Here is a 25334-nt window from a genome sequence, read left to right as displayed (position 1 = left end):
ATAGAGTTTTGCCAAGAGAACACGCTGATCATAGCAAACACTCTTTTCCAACAGCACAAGAGACGACTCTACACATGGACATCACCACATGGTCAATATCGAAATCAGATTGATTATGTCCTTTGCAGCCAAAGATGGAGAAGCTCTATACAGTCAGTAAAAACAAGACCTGGAGCTGACTGTGGCTCAGATCATGAGCTGCTTCTTGCAAAATTTCGGCTTAAATTGAAGAACCTAGGGAAAACCACTAAACCATTCAGGTATGACCTAAATCATATCCCTTATGAATATACAGTGGAGGTGAGGAATAGATTTCAGGGATTAGACCTGATAGACAGAGTGCCTGAGGAACTATGGACGGAGGTCCGTAACATTGTTCAGGAGGCAGCAACGAAATCCATCCCAAAGAAAAAGAAATGCAAGAAAGCCAAGTGGCTGTCTGATAAGGCTTTACAAGTAGCTGAGGAAAGAGGGAAGCGAAAAGCAAGGGAGAAAGGGGAAGATATATCCAACTGAATGCAGAGTTCCAGAGAATAGCAAGGAGAGACAAGAAGGCCTTCTTAAATGAACAATGCAAAGAAATCGAGGAAAACAACAGAATGGGAAAGACTAGAGATCTCTTCAAGAAAATTGGAGATCTCAAGGGAACGTTTGTGCAAAGACGGGCATGATAAAGGACAAAGAAGGCAGGGACCTAACAGAAGCAGATGAGATTAAGAAGAGGTGGAAAGAATACACAGAAGAACTATACAGGAAAGATCTGAATGTCCCTGATAGCCATGATAGTGCGGTCACTGAACTTGAGCTGGACATCCTAGAGAGTGAAGTCAAGTGGGCCTTAGGAAGCATTACTAACAACAAAGCTAGCGGAGATGACAGTATTCCAGCTGAGCTATTTAAAATCCTAAAAGATGCTGCTGCTAAAGTGCTGCATTCAATATGCCAACAAATTTGGAACACTCAACAATGGCCGCAAGACTGGAAAAGGTCAGTTTACATTCCAATTCCAAAGAAGGGCAACGCCAAAGAGTGTTCAAACTACTGCACAATTGCGCTTATTTCACATGCCAGCAAGGTGATGCTCAAAATCCTACAAGCTAGGCTTCAGCAGTATGCGAACCGAGAACTACCGGAAGTACAAGCTGGGTTTCGAAGAGGCAGAGGAACTAGAGATCAAATCGCCAACATTCACTGGATCATGGAGAAAGCAAGAGAATTCCAGAAAAACGTCTATTTCTGCTTCATTGACTACGCTGAAGCCTTTGATTGTGTGGATCACAACAAACTGTGGCAAATTCTTAAAGTGATGGGAGTACCAGACCACCTTACCTGTCTCCTGAGAAACCTGTACGAGGGTCAAGAAGCAACAGTAAGAACCAGACATGGAACAACCGAGTGGTTCAAAATTGGGAAAGGAGTACGACAAGGCTGCATATTGTCACCCTGCTTATTTAACTTATATGCAGAGTACATCATGAGAAATGCCGGGTTGGATGAATCAGAGGTCGGAATTAAGATTGCCGGGAGAATTATCAACAACCTCCGATATGCAGATGATACCACCCTAATGGCAGAAAGCGAAGAGGATCTAAAGAGCCTCTTGTTGAGGGTGAAATAGGAGAGTGCAAAAGCTGGTTTGAAACTCAACATTAAAAAAACGAAGATCATGGCATCTGGCCCTATCACTTCCTGGCATATGGAATGGGAAGAAATGGAAGCAGTGACAGATTTTACTTTCTTGGGCTCCAAGATCACCGCAGACGGTGACTGTAGCCATGAAATTAAAAGACGCTTGCTCCTTGGGAGGAAAGCTATGGCAAACCTAGACAGCATAGTAAGAAACAGAGACATCACCTTGTCGACAAAGGTTCGTATAATCAAAGCTATGGTTTTCCCAGTAGTAACGTATGGCTGCGAGAGCTGGACTATAAGGAAGGCTGAGCGCCGAAGAATTGATGCTTTCGAACTGTGGTGCTGGAGAAGACTCTTACAAGTCCCCTGGAGTGCAAGGAGGTCAAATCAGTCCATCCTAAAGGAAATCAACCCTGAGTGCTCATTGGAAGGACAGATACTGAAGCTGAAGCTCCAATATTTTGGCCACCTAATGCGAAGAGAAAACTCTCTGGAAAAGACCCTGATGCTGGGAAAGACTGAAGGCAAAAGGAGAAGGGGACGGCAGAGAATGTGATGGCTAGATAGCATCACCGATGCAATGCATATGAACTTGAGCACACTCCAGGAGAGAGCGCAGGACAGGAAGGCCTGGCGTGCTATGGTCCATGGGGTCACGAAGAGTCGGACACGACTGAACGACTGAACAACAACAACAACAACCCTATAGGTTTGTAGCAAGGATTGAGATAATGGCACCAAATCCAGCTGAAGTTAGTTATGAGTGTTCCATGGAAAGGAACTTTTGGGACTTGTGTTAATTGTAACTAATTTATTCCATTGGTTTCAATGGAACTTAAGAGCGCAGTCCCATGCATAGCTTATGCATAACACCAGTGTGGTATAGTACTTAGAGGGAATGGCTAGGGGTGCTTCCAGATGAGGTTTTATCATGCTATCACTTTGCCTCATTCATGGAAATTAAGAGGGTGTGCGTGTCCAGACGATTACATCTTCAACTCGTAACCCTCCCGTGTTTTCCCATCACTACTTCTTTTTTCTTACTGCAGAAAATCTGTTAAGGAAGAAATGACTTATGACTGGAAGTGCTACCTGTCCTGTCTAGAAGCGCTGGAGAGCACCAGACTCAAATCCGCACTCAGCTATGAGGCTCGCTAGGTACTGTGGGTCTGCCACTATCTCTCAGAGTACCCTACTTTACAGGGTTGTTGTGAGGTTAATATGGGAGGGGCAACAACCAAATATGGCCCTGATCTCCTTGGAGGAAGAGAGAGATAATGTAATTAAATAGATAATCCGATTGAGTTTAATGGCATTTAAATTGTTTAAATTTTGTTTTAAATTTTCTACATTAAAATGTTTATTCCACGTTTTATTATAATGCTGTATCTGTCATTTGTAATTTTTGTGAACTGTCCAGAGAGCTTGGGTGATTTTGTTCAGTCGCCAGATGGGCGATTAATAAATTTAATAATAAAGAAAAAATAAATAAATAAAAGCTTACTACAGTCTCCAAGGCCCTAGGAAAGCTATGAAGCCCTTCACCACCACAGGGACTACATATCCCGACAGCTCACGCTCAATCGAAACCCCTCCCACCTCCAATTCCGGAACATGGCACGCTGGGAATTGTAGCTTCCAGCCATGCACAGCCAGTACAAAAAGTGGGAGGAGGGAGACAAAAAGGTACAGGTATCAGGTCGGGTGCTGCGGCTATGAGGTCTGCAGATTAGATTCAAGATGGAGGCTGCAAACTTGAGCACGCTCCGGGAGAGAGCGCAGGACAGGAAGGCCTGGCGTGCTATGGTCCACGGGGTCACGAAGAGTCGGACACGACTGAACAACAACAAGGTGTTTAAAGGTATTGCACAACTGTGGATGTTCTCCCTAATGGACCAGCGCAGCTGTCATTTTACGGAAATCCTAGCGAGCGTATCCCACCTCCTTTTCTAACAACCAATGGCGCATTCACAACTGCATCGCGTGAACAAGACGCCGCCTGCTATTGGCCACCTCTAATGTCGCACAAAGATGTCTATCACAGACTAGTTTTCCCCTCAAAGGAACGCCCCTTTCACGAGCTCGCCCAGTAAAATGCCCGTTCCGACCTAGCCAATAGGAACTGAGTTCTATTGAACTGTTCTCCTCAGCGCATTGCGTAACAGCAACAGGAAATAGTCGCCCATTTCTAGCCAACGGAAATACTCACAAGGCCGAGGGCTACCATAACCAATGAGATACGCTCGCGGGTTGACGTCACGCTGTGACAGCCAATGGGAGACGGTCGCGCGTTGCCGGTCCACTAACGCACCTCAGAACTGGTCGCTGCGGGCGGTGGTAAGATGGCGGCCCCCGCCAAGCGCAGACGCGGGGGCAACGAAGCCGGAGAAAGCAGTGGCAACAAACGTAGCAATAAGCGAAGCGCGGGGGCATCCGCGCCGGAAGCGGCCGGCCGGCAGCGCCCAGAGTCTGTGTTCGTGGAGGGCGCTATCGTGAGGGTTTCCATGGTGAACTTCCTGTGAGTGCGCGAGAGACAGGGGTGGCTGCCCTGCGGCTGGCCAATAACGAGGCGGGGCGCGCGGAGGTGGCGCGATGGAGGGGCGTGGCCTCCCGCAGCGGGGAGGCGGGGCTCCTGGTCTCCCTGGAGAAGGCGCGTCCCATAAAGGCAGGGAGCGGGGAGGGCGGCCGCTTACGGTCGTGGGGTGGCGTCGAGCCCGGAGACCCCGGAAGCTTTACGCGCAGCCCTGGGCCCGGATGGTGCCTCTGTAACTGGCTGTCCACTACCACAGGTTTATGTTTTTAGGGTGCAATCCTATGGACGTCTGGCCAGAAATGAGCCCTGCCGCTCCCAACATAGGAATGGTTGGACTCTTTTCTGTCTGAACACGCAGAGGCGTGCACCCGTATTCGTTCAAGAGGTCTCAGCCTGCCTCGCGGGCTGCACTGCCCTCGCAAGGTGGCTTACCGTATTATGAAAACGTGAACATACTTGGGTCATGCGCTTGTTTAGACAGAAAAAAGCCCTACAACTCCCGGCGTGGGAGTTGCACCCTTTAGCATTGTGCTCATATTTATCTCAGGCTGCGCTGCCCTCATAAGGTGGCTTACAGTATTATAAAAGCATGAATTTACTTGGATCCTAAGATAAGCGAGCAGGAAGTAGTCTGTGAAAGGAAAGTTTCATATTCCTTACTGAAAGCCAAAGAATTGAGTGGTGGGTGGATTGCCCCAAACTGGGTAGATGCCTGCAAGGCATGTCCACTTTTGGTGATTTTTCCCCTCCCCCTGCACTTCCCCACAGTCTGTCCCGTGTTACTCAGGAGGGCACCCAAACCCGCTAAGGAGGCTTTTGCAGGGATGCTGATGGAAGGAGGAGGGGAAACTTCTGTGTCTTTCTATTCACTTATCTTTGGATCCAAGCCTGCTCTGCATGCCTACTTAGAAGTAAGTCCCATTGCATTTAGTGAGGCTTACTTTTGGGTAAATGGGTATAGGATTGCAGCCTAAGGTTGTATTCCTATGTAGATTTACTTGAGGGTATAGTCTGTTGAATTCAGTGGCACTTGTTTCTGAGTAAACTTGTATATAATTTTTGTAAACTGCCCAGAGAGCTTTGGCTATTGGGCGATATAGAAATGAAGTAAATACAATTTAAAAAAATTGAGCTGTAAGGCCTAAATTCAGCACACACTTATCTGGGAGTAAATCTAATTGAATACAGGCTTCAGTCGGACAATCTTGTGAATAAATGTGGCTGTGCAGTTGCTGTCTTTATGGCTATGACGTGGTCATTGCTGCCTCGCTTTGCAAGTATTGATATGAAGAGTGATGGATTGCTTTCCAGGAAGCTCACAATTATGTACTGGGCTGATAAAGATTTTGGCTTGAATCTCATGTTAATCCTGCTTAGAGTAGACCCACTGAAGTGAGTGGGACTTAGATTAGTAGGACTAACATTGGATTCAACCCTTTGTTCTTAAAGATGATTACTGCTAGGAAGCACCATCTCTGGAGGTCTTTTGGCAGCAAGTTACACAAGCATTGGTTAGTTTTGATTATTGAGATGATTCTAATTCTTGATGCAGGACCATGGACTAGAAAAGTTCTGAAGGTCCATCACTGAAAGGATTAATTTTAGATAGGATTGTTGTTTCTGCTTTGTTGGATTTGTCAAACCACGATTTCTTTCCCAATCTCCATTTGCCTGGATATCATTTTGTTTTCCAGACCTGAAGCTGCTCTTTTCCCTAAGAAACTGGCTAGGTGTCAAAGTTACTTTTTGCTGTTCTATTTCCTAGGCACAGGCTGTGTTTCAGTTGATGCCATATTCCAATTTCTCCAGTGTCAACCCAGAGTTCTTATGCTGCCTTTAATATATAAAATTCATTGACATGCAGAATATGGGGCTTGCAGTACAATCCTTTACATGTTAACTCAGAAGTAAGTCTTATTGAGTTTGATGGGACTTACTCCTAGATAAGTGGGTATAGAATTGCAGACTTAGTCCTGCGTCCCTGACGTTGTAGTAGGCAAAGTAAGGACTTCTTTGGTAGTTCTGAAAAGCAATACACAACTTAAATATAATGAATTGTTGTTATTTTAGTCTAAATTTCAATTTGTTTTCAACTTAATATATTCTCCCCCTTCATAAACATTACGTTTTTAATAATATTGTGTTTCAGAACTTATGATAACTGTGAGATATATCCAGGACCTCATTTAAACATGATAGTGGGAGCTAATGGAACAGGTAAATCAAGCATAGTTTGTGCCATATGCCTGGGACTGGCAGGAAAACCTTCCTTCATAGGTCGAGCAGAGAAGGTGAGAATAACTCTTTACAACCTAATATTGGATTTCAGTGACATCTATTATAGTGATATATTTAAATCACACAAGATTGTTTTCATGGGATAAATGGAAAATTGATGCCAGAATAAACTTAATACACTGTGTTCTGTTTTTCTTAGTTGACTTCCATATCCTCTTTGTGTTTTGAGTACCTCTTTTCCCTAATGACTGGCTTCCAAATATTTGATCTACTCTGATGACTGTTATGTACTGTAGCACTCTAAAGAATAGGTATAAAATTGCTTGCTAATCTTGTGTACAACACACAGGGCATACTGAGTATCTGGATTAGGGATGGACGAAAGGGACTTACCTGGTCCCGCAGCTTGCTTCCCGGTGGGGGGAGGCGCTTCGCTTCTCCCCCCGAAGTTCAGGCAAGGGGGGGGAGGCGCCCCGCCTTGCCCAGCCGAAATTCAGGCCGGGGGGGAGGCGCCCCATCCCTCGCTGCTGAAATTCAGGCCGGGGAGGAGCGCCCTGTCTCCCCGGCCGCGAAAAAAAAAGTAAAGTAAAAAAAAAACAACCACACCCGTGATAGTCTACGTAACGATTTACGTAGCCTATCACGGCTAGATTTCCAAAGTCAGCCATGATAGACTATGTAAATTGTCACGTAACCTATCACGGGTGACTTTGAAAAAAAAAAAGCGCGTACGGAAATGGCGGCGCCCATGGGGCGCCGCCATTTGTGTTCCTTAGTTTGGCACGTCTAGTCTATGTAAAGATTTACGTAGACTACGGCGAAAATAAGGGAACGCTATTTGTGTTGCCCTTCCCTTATTTTCGCCGTAGTCTACGTAAATCTTTACGTAGACTAGGCGTGCCAAACTAAGGAACGCAAATGGTGCTTTTCTTTTTTTTTTTAAAGTCACCTGTGATAGGCTACGTGACGATTTACGTAGCCTATCACGGCTGACTTTGGAAATCTAGCCGTGATAGGCTATGTAAATCGTTACGTAGCCTATCACGGGTGTTTTTTGTTTTTTTACTTTGCTTTTTTTTTTTTTTTTTTGGCGGCGGCGGCAGCCGGTCAGAAGACCGGCTGCCCCTGCCAAACCGCTGCCAAACCGCCGCCGGGACCCGCCGCCGAGAGGGACATTCGCACGAGGTAAGTCGCATCCCGGGGGGGGGGCCGGCAGAGAATTTCCCCAACAATTTCGGGGGGCCGAATGCGTTGGCATTCGGCCTCCCGGAGATTCATGGAGAAATTCTCCGCCATCCCTAATCTGGATGGAGTTCAGAAGAAAGGCTGCTTATGATTTTCAGTGAGCTGTCCCAAAAGATTGCAGTTCAGTTAAGCTGAGAGGCTATTTCACTATATTAGCAGTAGTGTAGCTAAATAGGAATAACCACTGAGCCAGACAGTGTGCTGTAATTTTAGAACATAGTCTGCATTAGAGCTCACATTTTCTTAGAACAAGAGCCAATTCATATGTTCAGGAAGGGCATGTAGTACTATCCCTATGGGCCTGTGCCACCTTGGAATGTATGTAAGGATCATGTATTCGAAAGTGCCCTGTGTCAGAATTTCTCTATTTCTGGATAGGTACCTCAACAGCAAGAAGCTAGGCCAGGTTGTATTCTGAGGTTACAGGTCCATGAAGATGGTGCAACATGCTTTTCCTAGACATTTGAATCAGCTCTAAGACATAGAAAGACTTTAGGATCTTGATTATTCAAGGGTTAGTTTGTGGTGTATTGTCCTGCCATTTGACTCATGTACCAATGAAATTATACACTTATGCTATCTTCTCCTTTTATGTCGATATTGCAGCTAAAGAGATTATTTTTGTTGTAATGGCTTCGAAGCTAGTTGCATTACCTATTCCACTGCTTTTACTTTTAAATTCCTTGCTCCCCGCGTCCTCCCTGCCAGAAAAAATACATGTCTACAACTGCCAGTTGCCCTGGAACTGTAGAGCTGAAGGGAAGCCCATTCTGGCTTCTGCCATTGTCTAGGGGACCAAGGGCTGCTGTCTTGTGTGCTGATATTATGTAACCTCAAGAATTAGTACCTGAATAGTTATTTCATTTCTGTACTGCCCAATAGCCGAATATGCTTGCTTTCCTGTGGTATCCATATTTATTTGGCTGTATTGTGTCCAGAATCTGGGGATTGTATTGTCTTTTAATCTCCGTACAGCACTTAAAAAATGTTAGGCACCTTGTAGATGATAAGATGATGATGATGATGATGATAAATTAGGCTTGTATGTTTATTTTTACATTCGATTTTCCCCCTAGGTTGGTCACTACGTGAAGCGAGGTTGTAATAAAGGAGTAATTGAAATTGAGGTGTGAGTAACCAAACTTGTTCATGTTCCTATTTTGTGTAAATCTGTATAATAAGTTATCTTACTAAAAAAATTATTGGGAAGTGCAGTGTTGAGATGGGCATGCTTCTTGATTTTATTTTAGTACATATTTTATGGATATGGGTGAAAAGTGACAATTCTTTTCTGTTTATTAGGTTTAAGAATCCAACCAATCTTGTTATCACACGAGAAATGTCCATAACAAGCAACCAGTCAACTTGGTTTCTTAATAATAAACCTTCCACTCTCAAAATGGTAGAGGACCAAGTCTCAGCCTTAAATATTCAAGTAGGCAATCTGTGCCAGTTTCTTCCACAGGTATGAAAGGAATTTTTAAGAGAATGTAAGTACTAGGTGTGCATGTTAAGTTCTAAAGGAAGGGTGAGTAACCTTTGCCACCTTGGTACAGTAGACTCCTACCAGCTTCTGAAACAACTGTTCGGTGGGCTGGCAGGAGCCCAATGCCTTGGGGAAAGAGGGCATGCAGGAATGATTCTTTGTGCACCCTCTTTCCCTTGAGAATTGCTGTGATGGGGGAAAAGTTAATGCCTCGTTCTCACTGCATTGATCTTCAGCTGCATTGTTGTGAGGGGGAGGAGGTTTTAATCTTGCCCCCATTGCAGCCCCCTGGACAGAGGGTGCACAAGAAATCATTCCTGCATGTCCTATTTCCCTGGAGAGCAGCTGCCATGAGAGTGAGGTTAAAACCTCCTCCTAATTGCACTGATCTTCAGCAGCATTTCTGTGATGGGAGGGGGAGACTTTAATCCTCACCCCAGTGATACTACTCAATATCACTGGGATGGAAGGAGCTTAAAGTCTTCTCCCCACTATGGCAATCTTCAGCAGTATCGCTGCAATGAAGGGTGGGGTGTGGGGAAGCTTTAGCATTGCCCCTGTCCCAGAAATTCTACTCTATATCCTTGTTAAAGTGCCCCACCCCTCCCCAGTGATCTGCACTAGGATTGGTGTGTTTCTGTGTGCATGCACGCATGGTTGTGCAGCTCCGAGCCACCTGCCCAACACCCAATGCAGCCCTTGGCACAAGGGAAGTTGCCCACCCCTGTTCTAAAGAATGACATATTATGGGAATGTAACAGTTCAATGGGAGAGCAAAATGAGTGTGAGAAATCCAGTGCAAGGAAATAGGTGACATATGATGCAATAGAACAGCTTTGTATAATGCCACTTCACCTATCAGAATTAACCCAAACATTTAGACTTGTATTGTGTGTCTACTTCTTGGGAGCAGTACAGCTCAAAGACAGGCTCTATTCCCTCAGGAATTCCTCTTTGAAATTGTGCGGGACAAACACCTTGGGTACAACCCTGTACTCCATGAAGGGTGTGAAGTGACTCCCATAGAGCCCTGTTGTTTAACTCTCCCTCCTGAGCATGCTGTCTGTGTGTGATGTGTTGCTCCTCTTCTGAACGCAGTGAGACCCAGCAAGTCCATTCAGTACCAGCCGAAGCTGTTTTGTGTCTCACTGTCAGCAGCCTATTGCCAGCTTTTCTCCAGGTTCTAGTGCACTGGTTACTCCCAGCAGAGGAAGAATTGTTGCATGGAGAAGAGTTGGCAACAGGATGCTTGGTGCTAGTAAGATGTGGAAAAGTTTGTCTGTGGCTGAAAGGCCCTGCCTGAGTCACTGTTTGCTCACACGTGGAGACATCTGGTGAGGGAGGGGAAGGTTGTTCTAGAGGCTATAGAAGCTGCTTCACAGCCTATGCTCCATGAGTGTGGGATTATACTCCTTATAATTAGGAAGCTTTAGAACTAATGTACTGGATCTTTACATTATTTTAAAGTCTGAATGTTTGTTATAAAGAGTATTGCTTGAACACCTTTTTGTACACAAAGTTCTCAAATATTTTGTGTCTTGCTTTGCAGGACAAAGTTGGGGAATTTGCAAAATTATCTAAGATTGAACTACTTGAAGCCACAGAGAAATCAATTGGTCCTCCAGAAATGTACAAATTTCACTGTGAACTAAAAAACTTCAGACACAGAGAGCGAGAGCTTGAGGTAAGTGGCTGTTGTGTATGGGAAAGATTTTCTTAGTCTTTTCCTGTTTTTGAAATTACTGTGTAACAGATTTTCAGTTCTAGGAGGACAGTGTGCCAACAGAAGCTTCTTCGTTAAATTAGGGATAATGTTTTCTGACTTCAGTCAGAGCAGCTGTGCTATTTTAGACTGGGCTGATAATTCAAAAGACTGGAAAACAAATATGACCTTGGCATTCTGACTTTTTTCATTTCTTGCTCCTCTGATTTATTTTTTACTTACCATGGGTCTTATATCTCCTCACTCTCTCTTTTTTTGGTTTTCATCTGTCCCCCTTTCCTGTATCTTAGGCATTTTTCTTTCTACCAAGAAAAAAGGCACTCAAGGCGGCTTACAATAAAAAATAAAACTTGATTAAGGGTGCAATCGTATGGGGATAGGCAGCCGTCTCTGAACTTGGAGGTGACTGCCTGTCCAATGCAGGGCAGGAGAAGCACATAGGGGATCATTCTCTCCGCACTTCTCCTGTCCTGTGTTTGTGGCTAGACAGCCAATTGCGGCTGTGTAGCCACAGGAAGGCAGAGCGGGGGAGGAGGCTGCCGGATGACACATAGGATGTGTCGTACCAGCACTTCCGCCTTTCCTGCCCTGGGACACCTCCCGGAATGCCCCTTTTTGGCCGCTCCATGCTCCTCTTCTGAGCATGGGGCTGTTCTGCGCTGCCAACGTGGTAGCGTTAAAGTGGGGGAGGTTGGTTCCCAGAAACCCACATATCCTATGGCTGTCTAGCCGCTGACTAGCAGTTATAGGATTGCTCCCTAAAACAATACTAAGAACAAGTACATTAAAAACAGGACAGGAAGGCCTGGCGTGCTATGGTCCATGGGGTCACGAAGAGTCGGACATGACTTAACGACTGAACAATAACAACAACATTAAAAACACAACAACAGAATAAAAACAGCATCCATGCCAACAGATCCACATACCAAAGGCCTGCTTGAATAAAAAGGTCTTTGTTTGCCAGTGGAAGGACAGCAGGGAGGGAGCTCATTCACTTGCTCGTGGGGTGGACCCTAGATCACTGTTAAAATAACTTGCTGGAGATTTGGGGAGGTGTGGAGTGGAAGCCCCCACCCCTGGCCCAGGTCTTTGCTAAGGGGTTGATCCTGTCCCCTCGCTCCACATCCTGTCAGCTGTCAAAGGCTGTCAAACTAGCCTATATGCAATTCTGTCTTGTCAATTACCTTCTGCGTTTCCTAGTACACTTTGTTCACATTGACGGCTAAAACGGACAAGGCGATAGACAAGCCAAGGCTATATATAGTTTGGCAGCCATAAGTGCGCACTTTCACAACTGTGAAAAAACGGGAAAATAATTTTGAAAATCAGGAACACATTCACGCGCATTTCCAGGACCAATTTTAAAAAAAAATTATTTTCCAGCCTCATTTACGCAAATGTTGAGGTTTGAAAGCTTTTTTAAAAGGGGTTGGCAAATGAGTAAGTGCCCCTCCAAAGTGCCCTTTGGGCATCATTGCAGGGGCAGTCACTGGTGAGGTAGGCTTGAGGCAGCATGGGCAGGTGTGATCGCCAAGAGCGCAGGGGCTCTTGCTGCTTCCTGCAACCCACAGTGAGTTGGCTGCCCCATGTTCGAACAACATGCCAACCCAGCGTGAGCAGAACAACCCCTAGAATAAGCCATGGGTTGTCAGGGTGGCTTGTTGCCCACAAACAAGCCACCGTGTGGGAAGTGGTTCGTGCTCAGACGACACAAAAACCTGCTGTGGCTTGTTACCCATGATGGGTAGTTGTGTTTTGTGAACCCAGTCATAGCCTGGGTTTGGACGGTCATGGGGGGAAAAGAAGCTATCGTGGCTTCTCCCCCCACCCCCATGTGTGTCGTGCATGCAATTGTAATTTGCATGATTACTCGCGCTGCAGCGTGGTTGCCATGTCATCCAAACGCAGCGTATGGCATGGCAGGGGTGGCTTCATACCCACCCTACAACCCATGACTTGCAGTAGGGGTTGTAAGGTGGATATGAAGCCACCCTGGCTGCACTGCGCCCCAGATGACATGCCAACCCACGCTGCTTTGTGGGAATTATGCAAATGAAGGTCAAGCACATGGCACCTGCGGGGGTGGGGGGAGAAGCCATGATAGCTCCTCCCTTCCCCCACCAATGATTGTCTGAATACCCCTACAATCTCCTACTCCCCTATTGGTGCCTCTGTGGGAGAACTTCCTTTATTTTTAATACATTATTTTGATTCTACTCGGAGTTTGATCTTAGTGTTGTTATAACTTATCGTTTACAAAGCACCTAAAATTTTCTAAGCACTGTACAGGTCTTAAAAGATAAGACAGTCATACCTGCAGGCTTACAATCTAATAGACACAATACAAGAGGAAAAAGAAATGGGGATGGAGGCGGAGGAGGAGGAGGAGGAGGAGAAGGAGAGCAAGCATTGGAGCAGCTGCTCCTTCTCTGGCTTCTGGATGGGGCCAGTTTGGTCTTCCCTTTGCCATGTTGTTCTTCTGGGAGGCAGGGGGTGCAGCCTCCTGGTGGCCCCAGTTCTTCTGGCTGAGGACAGAGATATATTATTGGCAAAGTTAGTTAGATGTGATATTTGTTAATTATTCATGCCACTGAAATACTGTTTTATATTAGATTTGCCATCCTGAATTTGGTATGGTAATAAGCTGCTTTATTTAAATATATACTTTATTGCATATAAAATAAAATATTGTGTTGTACTGATTGTTGGCAACTTTGGACTTCCTTTCCTAAGGAAAAGTAGGGTAATGACATTTCATATAAATAAATTACATACTAGGAGTTACATTGGTTCCATTGTTAATCATGGTTCAGGTTGCTCTGGTTTCAAATCCTGTCAAGTGGAAATCCTGGCTAACCTTAACCATGTTAACATAAGTGTTCATATAATGGTTAACCATTGTTAAGATAGGGAGTGGGGATTTGGTCTGAAGTCGAGAGGGAAGGAATGCATGGTCCTGTGACCCACTCCAGGTCTCTTAACTGTGAGTAAGAACGTCCCATCTGCAGTGTTACATCTGCAGTGCCTGTTTATCAGCTAGCTCATTTCACTACACTATATGGCAGGGGTGGGCAAATGTTTTTCTGTCTAGGGCTCCGTTTCCTTATGGGTAATTTGTCATGGGGTATCTATCAGCAGTAGGCAGGGCCAGAGCCAAAAGTGGGTGGGTCACCTATTCTCTCTCTCTCTCTCTCTCTCTCTCCCCTTCTGTCATTCCCTTTTCTCTCTCTCCCTTTTCCTTCCTGCTCAGTGGACTGCAAGCGAAGGGAGGACTGGCTCTTGTCAGAGGCCTCCACTGGTCTCATGTAGAGAGAGTCCCGAAATTGGACTGAGAGCCACATGTTGCCCAGCTCTGCTATATAGGGAAAAGGAAATGTGTAGTTTAAACGTTCAGCAATAACTATAGGAGATCCCTGGTACAGGATATTATTGGTTAAATATTGCCATATAGTATCTGCTATCCTGTTAACTCTCCCACTTGCAAGGATTGGGAGGATTTAAAGTGAAATACAAAATTTCTCATTGTGACTAAGTTTTCTTGCCTAAATTATATGTTGTATTGAACCAGACCTTCAGTTCCTTTTTTCTACTTGCACTCTGCAGAATAAGGTCCATTTGAAATTTGAGAAGGAGCAGCGTACTATGACAGAAATCCTACTTACGTGCTGATTTGAGTTGCAAATATGGCATGGAGCAATTACAAAGTGATACTTAATTCTGTTAATTCAGCCAAGTTAATATCTTAAAATATATATTCTAACAGAAGTCGTGGACAGAGAAAAATAACAACCTAGAGAAAATGAAGCAAAAGAATGAAAGGTATAAGCAGGATGTGGAGCGATATCATGAACATAAGCGCCATCTAGATTTAATTGCAATGCTTGAGAAAAAACGGCCCTGGGTGGTAAGTTCTTAATTTTTAAAAAGACTTTTGGAAATGTGCCTTTAAAAAGAAACAAAATTTAATATAACAAATGTACTTGAGTGTAGAAGCTGGTCCAACATAAAAGTGATGTAACAATAACAACACGTGTGCTGGACAAAAAGAGAAAATCGTATATGCCAGACCATAGAATGTTTTTCCTAGAACTGAATGTTGAAGATGGACCCCCAACTAATCAACTGGATTTTTGGTGTAGTAGGTTCTAATCTGGCATAGAAATGGACCAATTAATAATAGATAGGAAAAAAGGAGAAATTAATACTTTCTCTATTTCCATTATATATGCAGCTTTTCTTGGCACAGAGGTTTGATTGTACTTTAATATACTGTAGCCCAGAGACCTTCTGATAGAGTGGGATAAGAATTCAAATTGGTCAATAAATCAAAGAAGGTAATGAATGCATTGGTCATTGGTTAAGTTCAGCTTGTCATACAAGAGCTGCAAAATATTTGTAGCTGTCCAGATGTTTTGGCTTACAGCTCTCATCATCCCTCACCATTGGCTATGCTGGCTAGGGCTGATAGGTGCTGTAGGCCAAATCATTTCTAATCCATTCTATGACAGTGAATTGCCTCACTTGTTGGGTTAGTGGTGGGCAACCTGAGCCCCTTCACAAAGACAGGGAGAGTGGGGGTTTTCGACATGGAGGTTGGATTTGGTTCCTCAGCAGCTCCCATGGTGTTCTTTGGAGATTTGGCAAATACTGATTTCTAAGCTATGTTCTTGACAGATACATATTGCAAAATAGAAGTGATTCCTTTCTGTAGTAGGCATAAAATAGACTAATCCAGGTGGTAGGACCCTGGTGCTACTGGATTATTTTTAATTCTCATGAAAGAACTTCCAGTCTCTTGCTGAGCTCACTTCAGATATTTTGAACACTCAAAAATGTGTGGACCTCAGAATGTTTAACATTGCTGTATTATTTTAAAGCAGGGATGGACAACTTGTGGCTCTCCAGATGTTTTGGCCTACAACTCCCATCAGCCCTAGCTAACATAGCCAATAGTAAGGGATCATGGGAGATGGAGGCCAAACCATCTGGACGGCCTTAAGTTGCCCACACCTAATTGAAAGATTTGGCTGATTCCATGTTTCACAAACTGAGGTGTGCCTGTTTAGGGAGACATAGCTGAGCATTAGGGGTGTCTATGTGTGTGGGAGCCCAATGTTTTACAGAAGTTTTCCAAAAACACCTGATTAGCTACAGGATCTTAACCTTTACACACTTTCTTTTTTTATAGTATTGATCTGCTGTTAAGGTCCAACAGACCCCTTTAAAGTCCTAGCTAGAAATAAAGCTGATGCTTTCCAAAATGACTCCAGGTTAACATAAAACAATTGTATAGGTATCACATTCCAAACATAGTATCTCTTGGCTGTGCTGTTATGTGACTTGACATACTCTCCTGCCATTGTACAATTAGGGCTGTAGCTGTGACCCACAATAATGGGAGAGATAGGTTTGTCCTATAAAGAGAACAAAGTGTAGCAAAAGTTAAAGACTAGAAAAGCGTATTTCTGGTAGGGATGTCTGATGTTTGCAAATCCAGCCCTTTTTTGGCCCAAGGAATTCCCCCTGCCTTGCCTGGCTCAGCTTGCATTCGCAAGCCAAGCCATGGGTGTTTCCCAAAACCTGGGAACTTTTTTCAGGTTTTTTCTTTAAATAGAAAGTTGCACAAATTGCAGGTGCAATTTGTGCAAATTCCACCCGTAATTTGCTTAATTTGCAGAAATTTGATCCGTAATTTGCATAATTTGTGCAAATTACACAAATTGCAGCTGCAATTTTCACAACTTCTTATTTATGAGGAAAAAAAACTCTTGCAGATCGGTGAGCTGGCCCAGCTCAATGTAATCGAGTTGGGCCAGCTCATGGGGAAGCAAGACAAAGTCTAGGGGGTGAAACTGAAGTCCGGGGGGGTGGGGGTGGAGCTTGGTGAGCTCCATCCCTCTTGAAGGATTCCTCCATCATCCCTAATTTTGCTGATGTATTTTTATAAACATTGTGATCCTCTTTCAGTTCTAGTAGAAGTCAGAATAGAAATTCAAATAAACCTACTGTTAATATTAGTGCCTTTTCTTCTTTTGCCAAGTAATGTCTAGTTAGACCAATCCCTCCTCAAACATAGATTGACCAATGTCGGAGTAGTTACCTGAAACTATTACCTGTCATTCATCTAAAAATGACCTTTTTCATTCAAGTTGAATATGAATGAGCGGTATGAAGTGGCTGCAAAACAGGCAAATGCAATTTTAGATTGCATCAATAGACATTTAGTTCCAAATTCAGGAGAAATAATAGTTCCACTCTGCTCTGCCATGGTCAGACCTCACTTTGAATTCTGTGTCCAGTTCTTGGCACCAGACTTTAAAAAGGATTCAGATAAATTGGAATGTGTTCAGAGAAAGGCAACAAAGATAATCAGGGGACTAGAAACTAAGTCCTCTGAGGAAAGATTGAAGGAACTGGTATATAGCCTTGGGAAGAATGCTGAGGAGTGTGGGGGGATATGTTAGCACTTTTCAAATACCTAAATGGTTGTCATGCAGAATGTAGGACACCCTGTACAACACAAAATAATGGACTTAAGTTTTAGGAAGACAGATTTTGATCGAACTACAGGAAACACTTTCTAACAGAGCAGTCAGACAAGAGAATCAACTGCCTAGAGAGGTGGTGGGTTCTCTGTTGTTGGAGATAGTCAAGCAAAGACTGAACAGCCATCTGTCAGGGATGGTTTAAATTGGATTCCTGCACTAACCAGGGGGTTGGACTCAACAGCCTAAATGGCCACATCCAACTCCTATGATTCTAAAGTGTCAGCAATGTAGCAATAGGAGACAACCTTTTTGGTCTGTTGAACAAAGAGGTGCAATACCATTCATCCGTTTGCTTGTATTCCTTGCTAGGTATATGAAGAAGTCCGTAAGCAATATGAAACAGTGAAACAAAGTCGAGATCGTCAGAAGGAGGAATTAAGAGCATTAAAAGAAACACAGTCTCCCATGACACATCAGATCCAAGAGGTTGAGAAGCAGTGTGCATGTTTGGATACCAAAATCAAAGAGAAGGTATGTATTTTAGATTCATGGTGTTGCTTAGCTTGTAAGTCTCAGAAGTCAATATGATTACTGCACATACAAGAGTTTAGGATTGTAGCCTAAGATGTATGAAATTTAAAATGGAAGCTGTTTTAATGAACAGGGAGTTAGAAAGGAATTTTTATATTAGAATTGTAGAATGAAAAGTTTTATGTAGTCCAACTTCCGGGCCATCAGCCTGCCAGCCTCCATTTCATCCCACACAATCCAAGCTACAGTGTAAAAGGTAGTGCACTATGGAAGGATGTCCTGGAACACTCACTAACGTCACCTGAGGAACAATTTCTGGGACCCAAATTAAGTACTCGGATCTTGCCAGGCTGTGGCCATGGTTAGCTTTATTGGCATTTAGATCCGAGGGTGTGTTCTCCAGCTCAGGGTCTTGGTTCAAGCCCCAGAGCCCCTAACAAACATGAGCAAGCCTCATACACTATTCTTTCTGAGGAAGTGTTTTCGGTTTCATTGACCCACTTCCAACATTCTGACCTGGTTCGCATGACACGACAGCCCATTGAGGGTTAATTTACCCTTGAGGAGCTGAGGTGCGTGCCAGATATCATTATGAATATGCAACCCCCGACCAGTGAGTGTCATGTCCTGTGAACCCAGCCAGCATGTTGTACTAAGTAATAAGGAACCCTCAAATAATGGCCGGGTTTGCATGACAGGACCACCCCAGTTGGGGGTTCCTTATTTATAATGGTGGCCGTCACATGGGACAGCTCCTCAAAGTTAGATTAACACTCGATGGGATGTCATGGGAACTGGCCTATTGACTCTAGTTGAGGTAGTCAATGATGTCCCAAGGAAGGAAGGAAAGCTCTCTCCCAGTAATATTTGTGAAGAAAACAAGAACCCTTTCTGATTCTAGTGAGGTTTAACTGAGGTACCAGAATAGATATATTCATAAATGTATCCAGCATTGAGCATGGGGTTGGGCTAGATGCTCTCTGAGGCACCTTCCAATTCTATAATTTATCTTGAATCTAATGAGATGCTTCCATGAGGTTGTAGCTATTCAAATTGCAACCTTATGAACTCTTATATCAAGAGACACCTGTTTGTTTATTTATTTGCCACACTTCTATCCTGCCTTTCCTCCAAGCAGTCCAAGGCGGCTTACATGATCCCCCTTCATTTTATCCCACATCAACCCTGTGAGGTAGGTTAGGCTGAGAGGCAGTGACTGGCCCAAAGCCACCCAGTGAGCTTCATAGTTGAGTGGGAACTAGAACCCAGGGCTAAATCCGATTTAAGTCCTCCTTAGAGTAGACCAATTGAAATTAATGGAACTTAAGCTAATCATGACTAACTATAATAAGTCTCAGTCATTTCAATGGTTGGACTTACCTTGGATTTTACCCCAGGTGTCCCTAGTCCCTGTCCAGCACTCTAGCCATTACACCACACTGGCTCTCTATTGTTCTCCAGATATCGTTGCTATCAAGTAGAAATACTATATGCAGTTCAGTCCATGTATAGTAGAAAAGTAGTATGTCCATGCTGGCTGTGATTCTTTAACATATTTTGTTGGGAAAATCTATAATTAGAGCTAATTTCTTTTTAAAAAATTCTCTTGGTATATAGGCTGCAGCTATCAATGAAACATCTCAGAAATGCAAACAGCAACAGGATGCTTTGGAGAAAAAAGACAAACAAGTAAGCCTTTTTTTGCCTTAACCTTAGCTCCGGCTTCAGTCTTGGAAATGTAAATCCATTCCTCTTCTTTCTGCTTGTGTTGATTTTGTGGGTTTATATATTAATTTTCTCGGAATGGCATTCAGTTTTTTTCCACAAATTTTGTAAATGCAAATCTTGAGGATTCTGTGATAATGAAGCTTGCATTTTTAACTTCCTTGATCTTGGCATATATTCCAGGTAATTATTCACAATCAATAGGGTAATTTGCTTTTATAGCACTTTAAATATAAAAAGGCCTGTCTGTCTAAAAACTATTTAGACACACAGGCAAGCACCTCAGAATTGAAAAGAACAGGTAATATTTCCTTTGAAAGTTTTGGCTGCATCAGTTCCCAGAATCAATAATGCAAGCCAGTTTAATTTGGGGTAGTGGTGGTCTCTATTTTGCTTTCAAACTGATAGTGGGTCAACCAAGTTTGGTACTGGAGAGAATTATGGTGATTGTATTTAGATAACCCAAACCTTTTATTTGGGATTATATCTTAGCTAGAATATTATTAACTTGCTGTTGTCCTTGCTGATTTGTACTGGGAACTTACTTTGTTATTGGCGTGCTTGAAAATGTTTCTGTGTTTTTTCTTAGATTGAGGACGCTAAACTAGCTTTGAATATGAAAATTGACACAGAAGTGGATCGCCAGAAAAGAGTAGAGAACACTCGGAAAATTATAGAAGATTTGACTAATGAGCTAAGAAATACAGACAATTCTGAAAATATTCATCCTCAACTGGATTCTGTTAATGCTGATCTTAGACAGTTGATGGAAGAGAAAGCAATTATTGAAGGTGATTTAAAGGAGCTGGACAGAGAAAAGAACAACTTGCTGAATGATGAAAAAGGTAAATGGCCATAATTGTGTAGTTGCCGCTAATACTACTTGCAGTTACACAGGAATTTAATAGCTGACAACCCAGCCCATATCCCTCAGCTTAAAGGTATGAGTGTGGGTTAGCATGTTGTGTGAATAGCCCCACTGAGTCCATTTCAGCCTGTGTATTACATAGCTCCTAAGGGGCTCTTTTGTTCTTGGCCTTCGGTGTAGCCAAGCACTTCCACCTATTAGGATTTCCCTAATATTTTTCTCAGATCACATCTCCTCATGTTATATTCTCATGCTGTTCCTGAAGTTCTTCCAGATTTGGGGAATAGTTTGTCAGGTGTCTAAGGATAGCTTTTGGGAAGGGGCTCTGAAGCCCCCTTCAAGCATGTGAACCTCTCTGTATAGCCCTTTGAATCCTGGCCTAAGTCTCTAGTTAGGATTTCTGCTAGCACAGAGGTTGGTGCTGGTGAGCAGAATGGCTATTGCTATAGGACCTACCTCCTTAGAATGAAAGAAACTTGTCTTCCTGTGCTGATGCAGGGGGGAAACTGAGGCCGGTCCCTTTCCCAAAAATTCCATCTCCATTTATCAGTCAACTGCTTGCTAAGATCACCCCCTGTTGGAAGAGAGTGAAAAGTATATGGGTCCCCTTATAAGCATTTCATCCGAGACATCTCATCACTCTAGTGACTAAGTAGTGCCTGTTGTTGTGATAATGAAATACAATAAACTTGACTTTTAAAGCTGTCTCAAAATTACAGAGGTAGCTGCTCGTATTGTGCAATTTGAAAATATGATGAATATGAAGGAAGAGAAGCTGAAAGGGAGATACCGAGACACACACAATGCTCTTTTGTGGCTAAGACAGAACAGAAACCGGTTTAAAGGATGTGTTTGTGACCCTATGATGCTTGCAGTAAGCTGATTCGTTTTAATATTGCGTAACTTAGTCAACACTAAAATTTAAATGACACTTCTGCTATAACCCTATTTTTAAGCCTTTCTTAAATAATCTATTGTTTTAACAAGAGCAATCAAACTTAGCATGCATGTACCTTGATGTCTTGAGTTGGCTGTGTGGGTGTAATTTTGCCTCATGCAACTGTAACTAAAAAAACTACAGAATACTATTTTATCCGAAGCCTTTGTATTTTGAAGATGATGTATTACATACATACTGTGAAGTAGCAAAGAGAGTTCAGTAACTCTCTCTTGGTGGGCTGTTTCGGTAAGAAGACTGTTCCCCCCCCCCCATCCTTGCCATCACTGAGATTTAGGAGCCTTCCAGAAAAGTGTTGCCGCCTGAGGTGAAATGAAAGCTACCTCATAGCACTAAAACATAGCATGTGAAGCTGTGTTCATTTCTGCAGCTAATTCTGGATCAGATAACTAAATGTAATCACTTCTTTTGAGTGGTTATTTCATGCTGTCTCTGAGAATGTAAAAAATGCCATTACATCAAAATTAAAAGTGAGATGTGTTTATGTTTTTGAGACCATTTAGTTTTGAGATTACATGGTGATTATTAGGCCAACTTAATCAAAAGCATATCCTGATTGGAGGACCTGTAGTTGTCTCATTCAGCCGTGGTTAATCCAAATGAGGTTTCCGTTATGTGCACTGTTCAAAGCAACCCTTGTTGGGATAGAAGTTCATGGGAATACATGGTTGTTTTAGGATGGCTTCCCAAGTTGGCTTCCTGCTTCTAGGGTATTGTGGGTTGCCTCCAGATCCATCAAGCAAGAGCTGTATAGTTTGTTGAGTATTCAGGAACAAATAATTATTCTTCTGTAATGTTGACAACATAACTGTCATCTATCACATAGATTATATTTGAGGTATGCCATAAATTATTCACAAACTCAGGCTCTCTTTTCACATTACTTTTGCCTCACGGGTACTGTCCGTAGTATGTCTCTTTCCTGTGTTGCTCAGGTAATGCAAGAATGCAGCTTATGTTCTGTTTCCAAAATCTGGGTTGACATTATTGTAGGGAAAATTCTTTTGTGCGGGCTTCTTCCCACATGACCTGGGATTTTCATGTTATCTGAGCACATCAGGAAGAAGCTGTATAAAGATAATCTGTCCCATGACACAAGGATACATAACAGGGCTGCAGTGCAAGCTATGAATTAAGACACCTCTGTAATAATAGTTTGTTAGAATCTAGTAAGTTTTACACCATTGTAAACAATGGGTCAAATTGTATTTCATTTCTTTATAAACATTTAATGTAAGCCAGATTTTTAATTTATATTTTATTAATAAAAATTATATTACAATTATATCTTGCCAAAAATGAAACCAGATTCATAGGGCAAGTATGTACATACAAACATGAATATGCGAATACAAGATTATATAATATTCAGTACTTCCTGCCTCATATTTTCAACATCCAGGCATTTTAAACCAATTATTTTAATTAGTCTAATGTCTATGTTTATCTTCATTTAGAAATAGTACTCACCTTTCCTTTAAGAGCCAAGTATTTTCTGACTATATTCAGTATGGTTCCTTAACCTTCAAGTAAATTTTACATTGTAATTTTTTTTATGAATTTCAGCTTCCTTTTGTAATTGCTGATGTGTTCTTTCTCCACAGATCAATATGAAAGATCATAACCATGCTAAATATGTAGAAAATCACATTTCGTCCAACGACATGAGGTCCTTTGTCTTTGAAATCAAAGAAGATATGGAAATGTTTCTAAGAGAGGCAAGGACTTGTATGATTAAAAATTGTTTTGTGTAGGAGTCCCCTAATAAGTAGGCTGTTCTTTTGCCAACGTTGTGTCTCTTTATTGTCATGACTGCAGCATGAAAGAATTGTGGAGAGCTGCTAATTTTTCTTTTCTCAGATGCATTCCCCACCCCACCCCCCACTCCCAACTAAGAGAAGTGCTTGAAATATTTATCTTTTAGAAATTACCTTGTTCACCAAGGGGTGGGGGGGGAACCTATTCAATTGTTACCTCTTAAAGGTAAATATATGATTATTCAGGCTGTAATCCTATTCATATTTATCTGGGTGAAAGTCCCATTGAACTCAATGTGGCTTACTTTTGAATAGACAAACATAGGATTGCAGTGTCAGTTTCCTTATTCTTCTGATACAAAGTTAACAGTTCCTAGGCTGCTGCCTTCAGGTCAGAAAACTCATTTTGCTTTTAAATAAACAGGGTGTAGATAACTCAAAAATGGTAAGTGAGGCACATCTTGACCCTGTCTTTAATAGATGCAGATGGGTGCAGAAATGGTGTTAGTTCTAAAATACCCTCTTTTGTTACTCCTACTACCACTTGAAAAAGCTGTGAAAGGAATCATAGCCTCTGAGGCTGTCTTTACACATAGGTATTATCATTCTACACAGACATTCTCCTTTGTGATTTATGAACAACCAAAGACTGATTCTACAATGCACTGTAATAATTTCATTCTCTCTCTATTTGCGTAATCTTGGTTAGATACGTGATAATCAGAAACTAAAAGTGAATGCTGTGTGTGCACCTAATGAGTCGTGTGCTGAAAACCGACCTTCCAAACCAATTGAAGAACTACAGTAAGTGCTAAACTACTTATCTTAAAATGTCACGTTATATGAATGTCGAGTTATACTAATATAATATTGTAACCGTATGGAAACAGACACAATAATGTAGTGAGTGTTTGTAAAGTACAGCCCCGTTTTCATGCAAATAATTTTTGATAATATTATGGTAACAATTTTTAAAGATAACATTTGTGCTTACTTGAAATGTTTTTGTACATGTACATATTATAATAACTGACAACTGATGTGAATATAAAAATAATTATATGTGTGTATGCATATGTGCATATACATGTACACACACACGTGTGTGTGTGTGTGTATGAGTATAGACCTTATAATCTTAATATCTTTACAGTTATTTATCTGAAGAAGCAATTCATATGTGAAACAGGATTACACCGGATTCCTGTAAGACTTTTTGAATGGACTTTAAGATCCTCTGGACAAACTAATATAATATGTTGTATATACCTGTGATATAAATGCTTCTGTTATCTACCAGTATATGTACAATTGTATTCACATGGTTTTCATATGTAAAATTTAATTGTTCTTACAACAATTCATTTCTAAATAGGTTATTAACACTCACTACGTTAATTGTGTGTGTTTCTATGTTGTTACAATAATATATTAGTATAACTTGACCCTCTTACAGTTGTGTGCTTGTTTGCTAATTTCTTATCGGTTCCTACAACCGTGGCCCTTCTTTCCATTACATTATATGAATGGACATACGTTACTGTGTGAAAGTGATTGTGCAGTAGATCAACTGGCTGTTTTCACCCTGAATAACAACCTGATATTTGAAAATCCTTTCTCTAGGGTTCTAGCTTTCCTGGTTAGTTGTACTGGTAAACTTCGTTGATAGCAGTGTCTTCCAAAGGTTTTTAGACTGGACAGTGTTCAAGGAGGGAAGAGAGTTATTGCAGCTGTTAACAGCTCCCTGACAACTTCCTTACTCACTGCCTGCGGATGTTCCAAGAATCCCATTCCTTCTTGTTTTCTGCTGTTGCATTGTTTTGAAAGTAGGGAAGAGCAGCAAATGTTGTCTCCTTCTGCTTGATAAATAGAGCCTCTGACTAGTAAATCAATCTCAGGGAGCAATGCTGTGGCCCCTAGACAGAATCTGGGGGGGCCATAGGATATTTTGGATTCCTGGATCTGAGGCCAGAGACAGCGCTCAGACCCAGGAGCCTGAGCTCCCCTCCCCCTTGCAGCCAGTGCAGAGAGAACTGCGCCATCTACCTCTCCAAGCTCACAAACGTGAGCTTGGAGAGGAGGAAAACAGGGTATTATTTGGGTGGGGAGGGGAGGAGACTGGGGCTGCCCCAGCCCCCCTCCTTCTT

The 25334-nt window shown here is 42.5% G+C and overlaps 1 protein-coding gene across 6 annotated transcripts in view; it reads left to right on the top strand.

Annotated features, from left to right (window-relative positions):
• Positions 1–3956: 3956 nt before the first annotated feature.
• Positions 3957–25334, top strand: part of SMC5 (structural maintenance of chromosomes 5) — a 64815-nt gene continuing 43437 nt past the window's right edge. For 2 of the 6 annotated variants that reach the window (XM_084834328.1, XM_084834329.1), the window contains exons 1-12: positions 3957–4150; positions 6315–6456; positions 8725–8777; positions 8951–9113; positions 10684–10818; positions 14624–14764; positions 17718–17879; positions 19497–19568; positions 20194–20449; positions 21192–21346; positions 23035–23148; positions 23897–23991. In XM_084834328.1, the coding sequence (XP_084690454.1) occupies positions 3975–4150; positions 6315–6456; positions 8725–8777; positions 8951–9113; positions 10684–10818; positions 14624–14764; positions 17718–17879; positions 19497–19568; positions 20194–20449; positions 21192–21346; positions 23035–23148; positions 23897–23991 (1664 nt within the window). In that variant the 5' untranslated portion in view covers positions 3957–3974. Of the gene's footprint in view, positions 4151–4275; positions 4422–6314; positions 6457–8724; positions 8778–8950; positions 9114–10683; positions 10819–14623; positions 14765–17717; positions 17880–19496; positions 19569–20193; positions 20450–21191; positions 21347–23034; positions 23149–23896; positions 23992–25334 lie in introns of those variants that run through there. The other 4 variants (XM_084834332.1, XM_084834333.1, XM_084834330.1 and 1 more) reach the window with 4 other exon arrangements.

Source organism: Heloderma suspectum, chromosome 2 (assembly GCF_057233095.1).
Source record: "Heloderma suspectum isolate Gila_16-S chromosome 2, 16-S_ref, whole genome shotgun sequence".
Classification (NCBI taxonomy): Eukaryota; Metazoa; Chordata; class Lepidosauria; order Squamata; family Helodermatidae; genus Heloderma; species Heloderma suspectum.
This window is presented reverse-complemented; position numbering and strand designations above follow the sequence as displayed.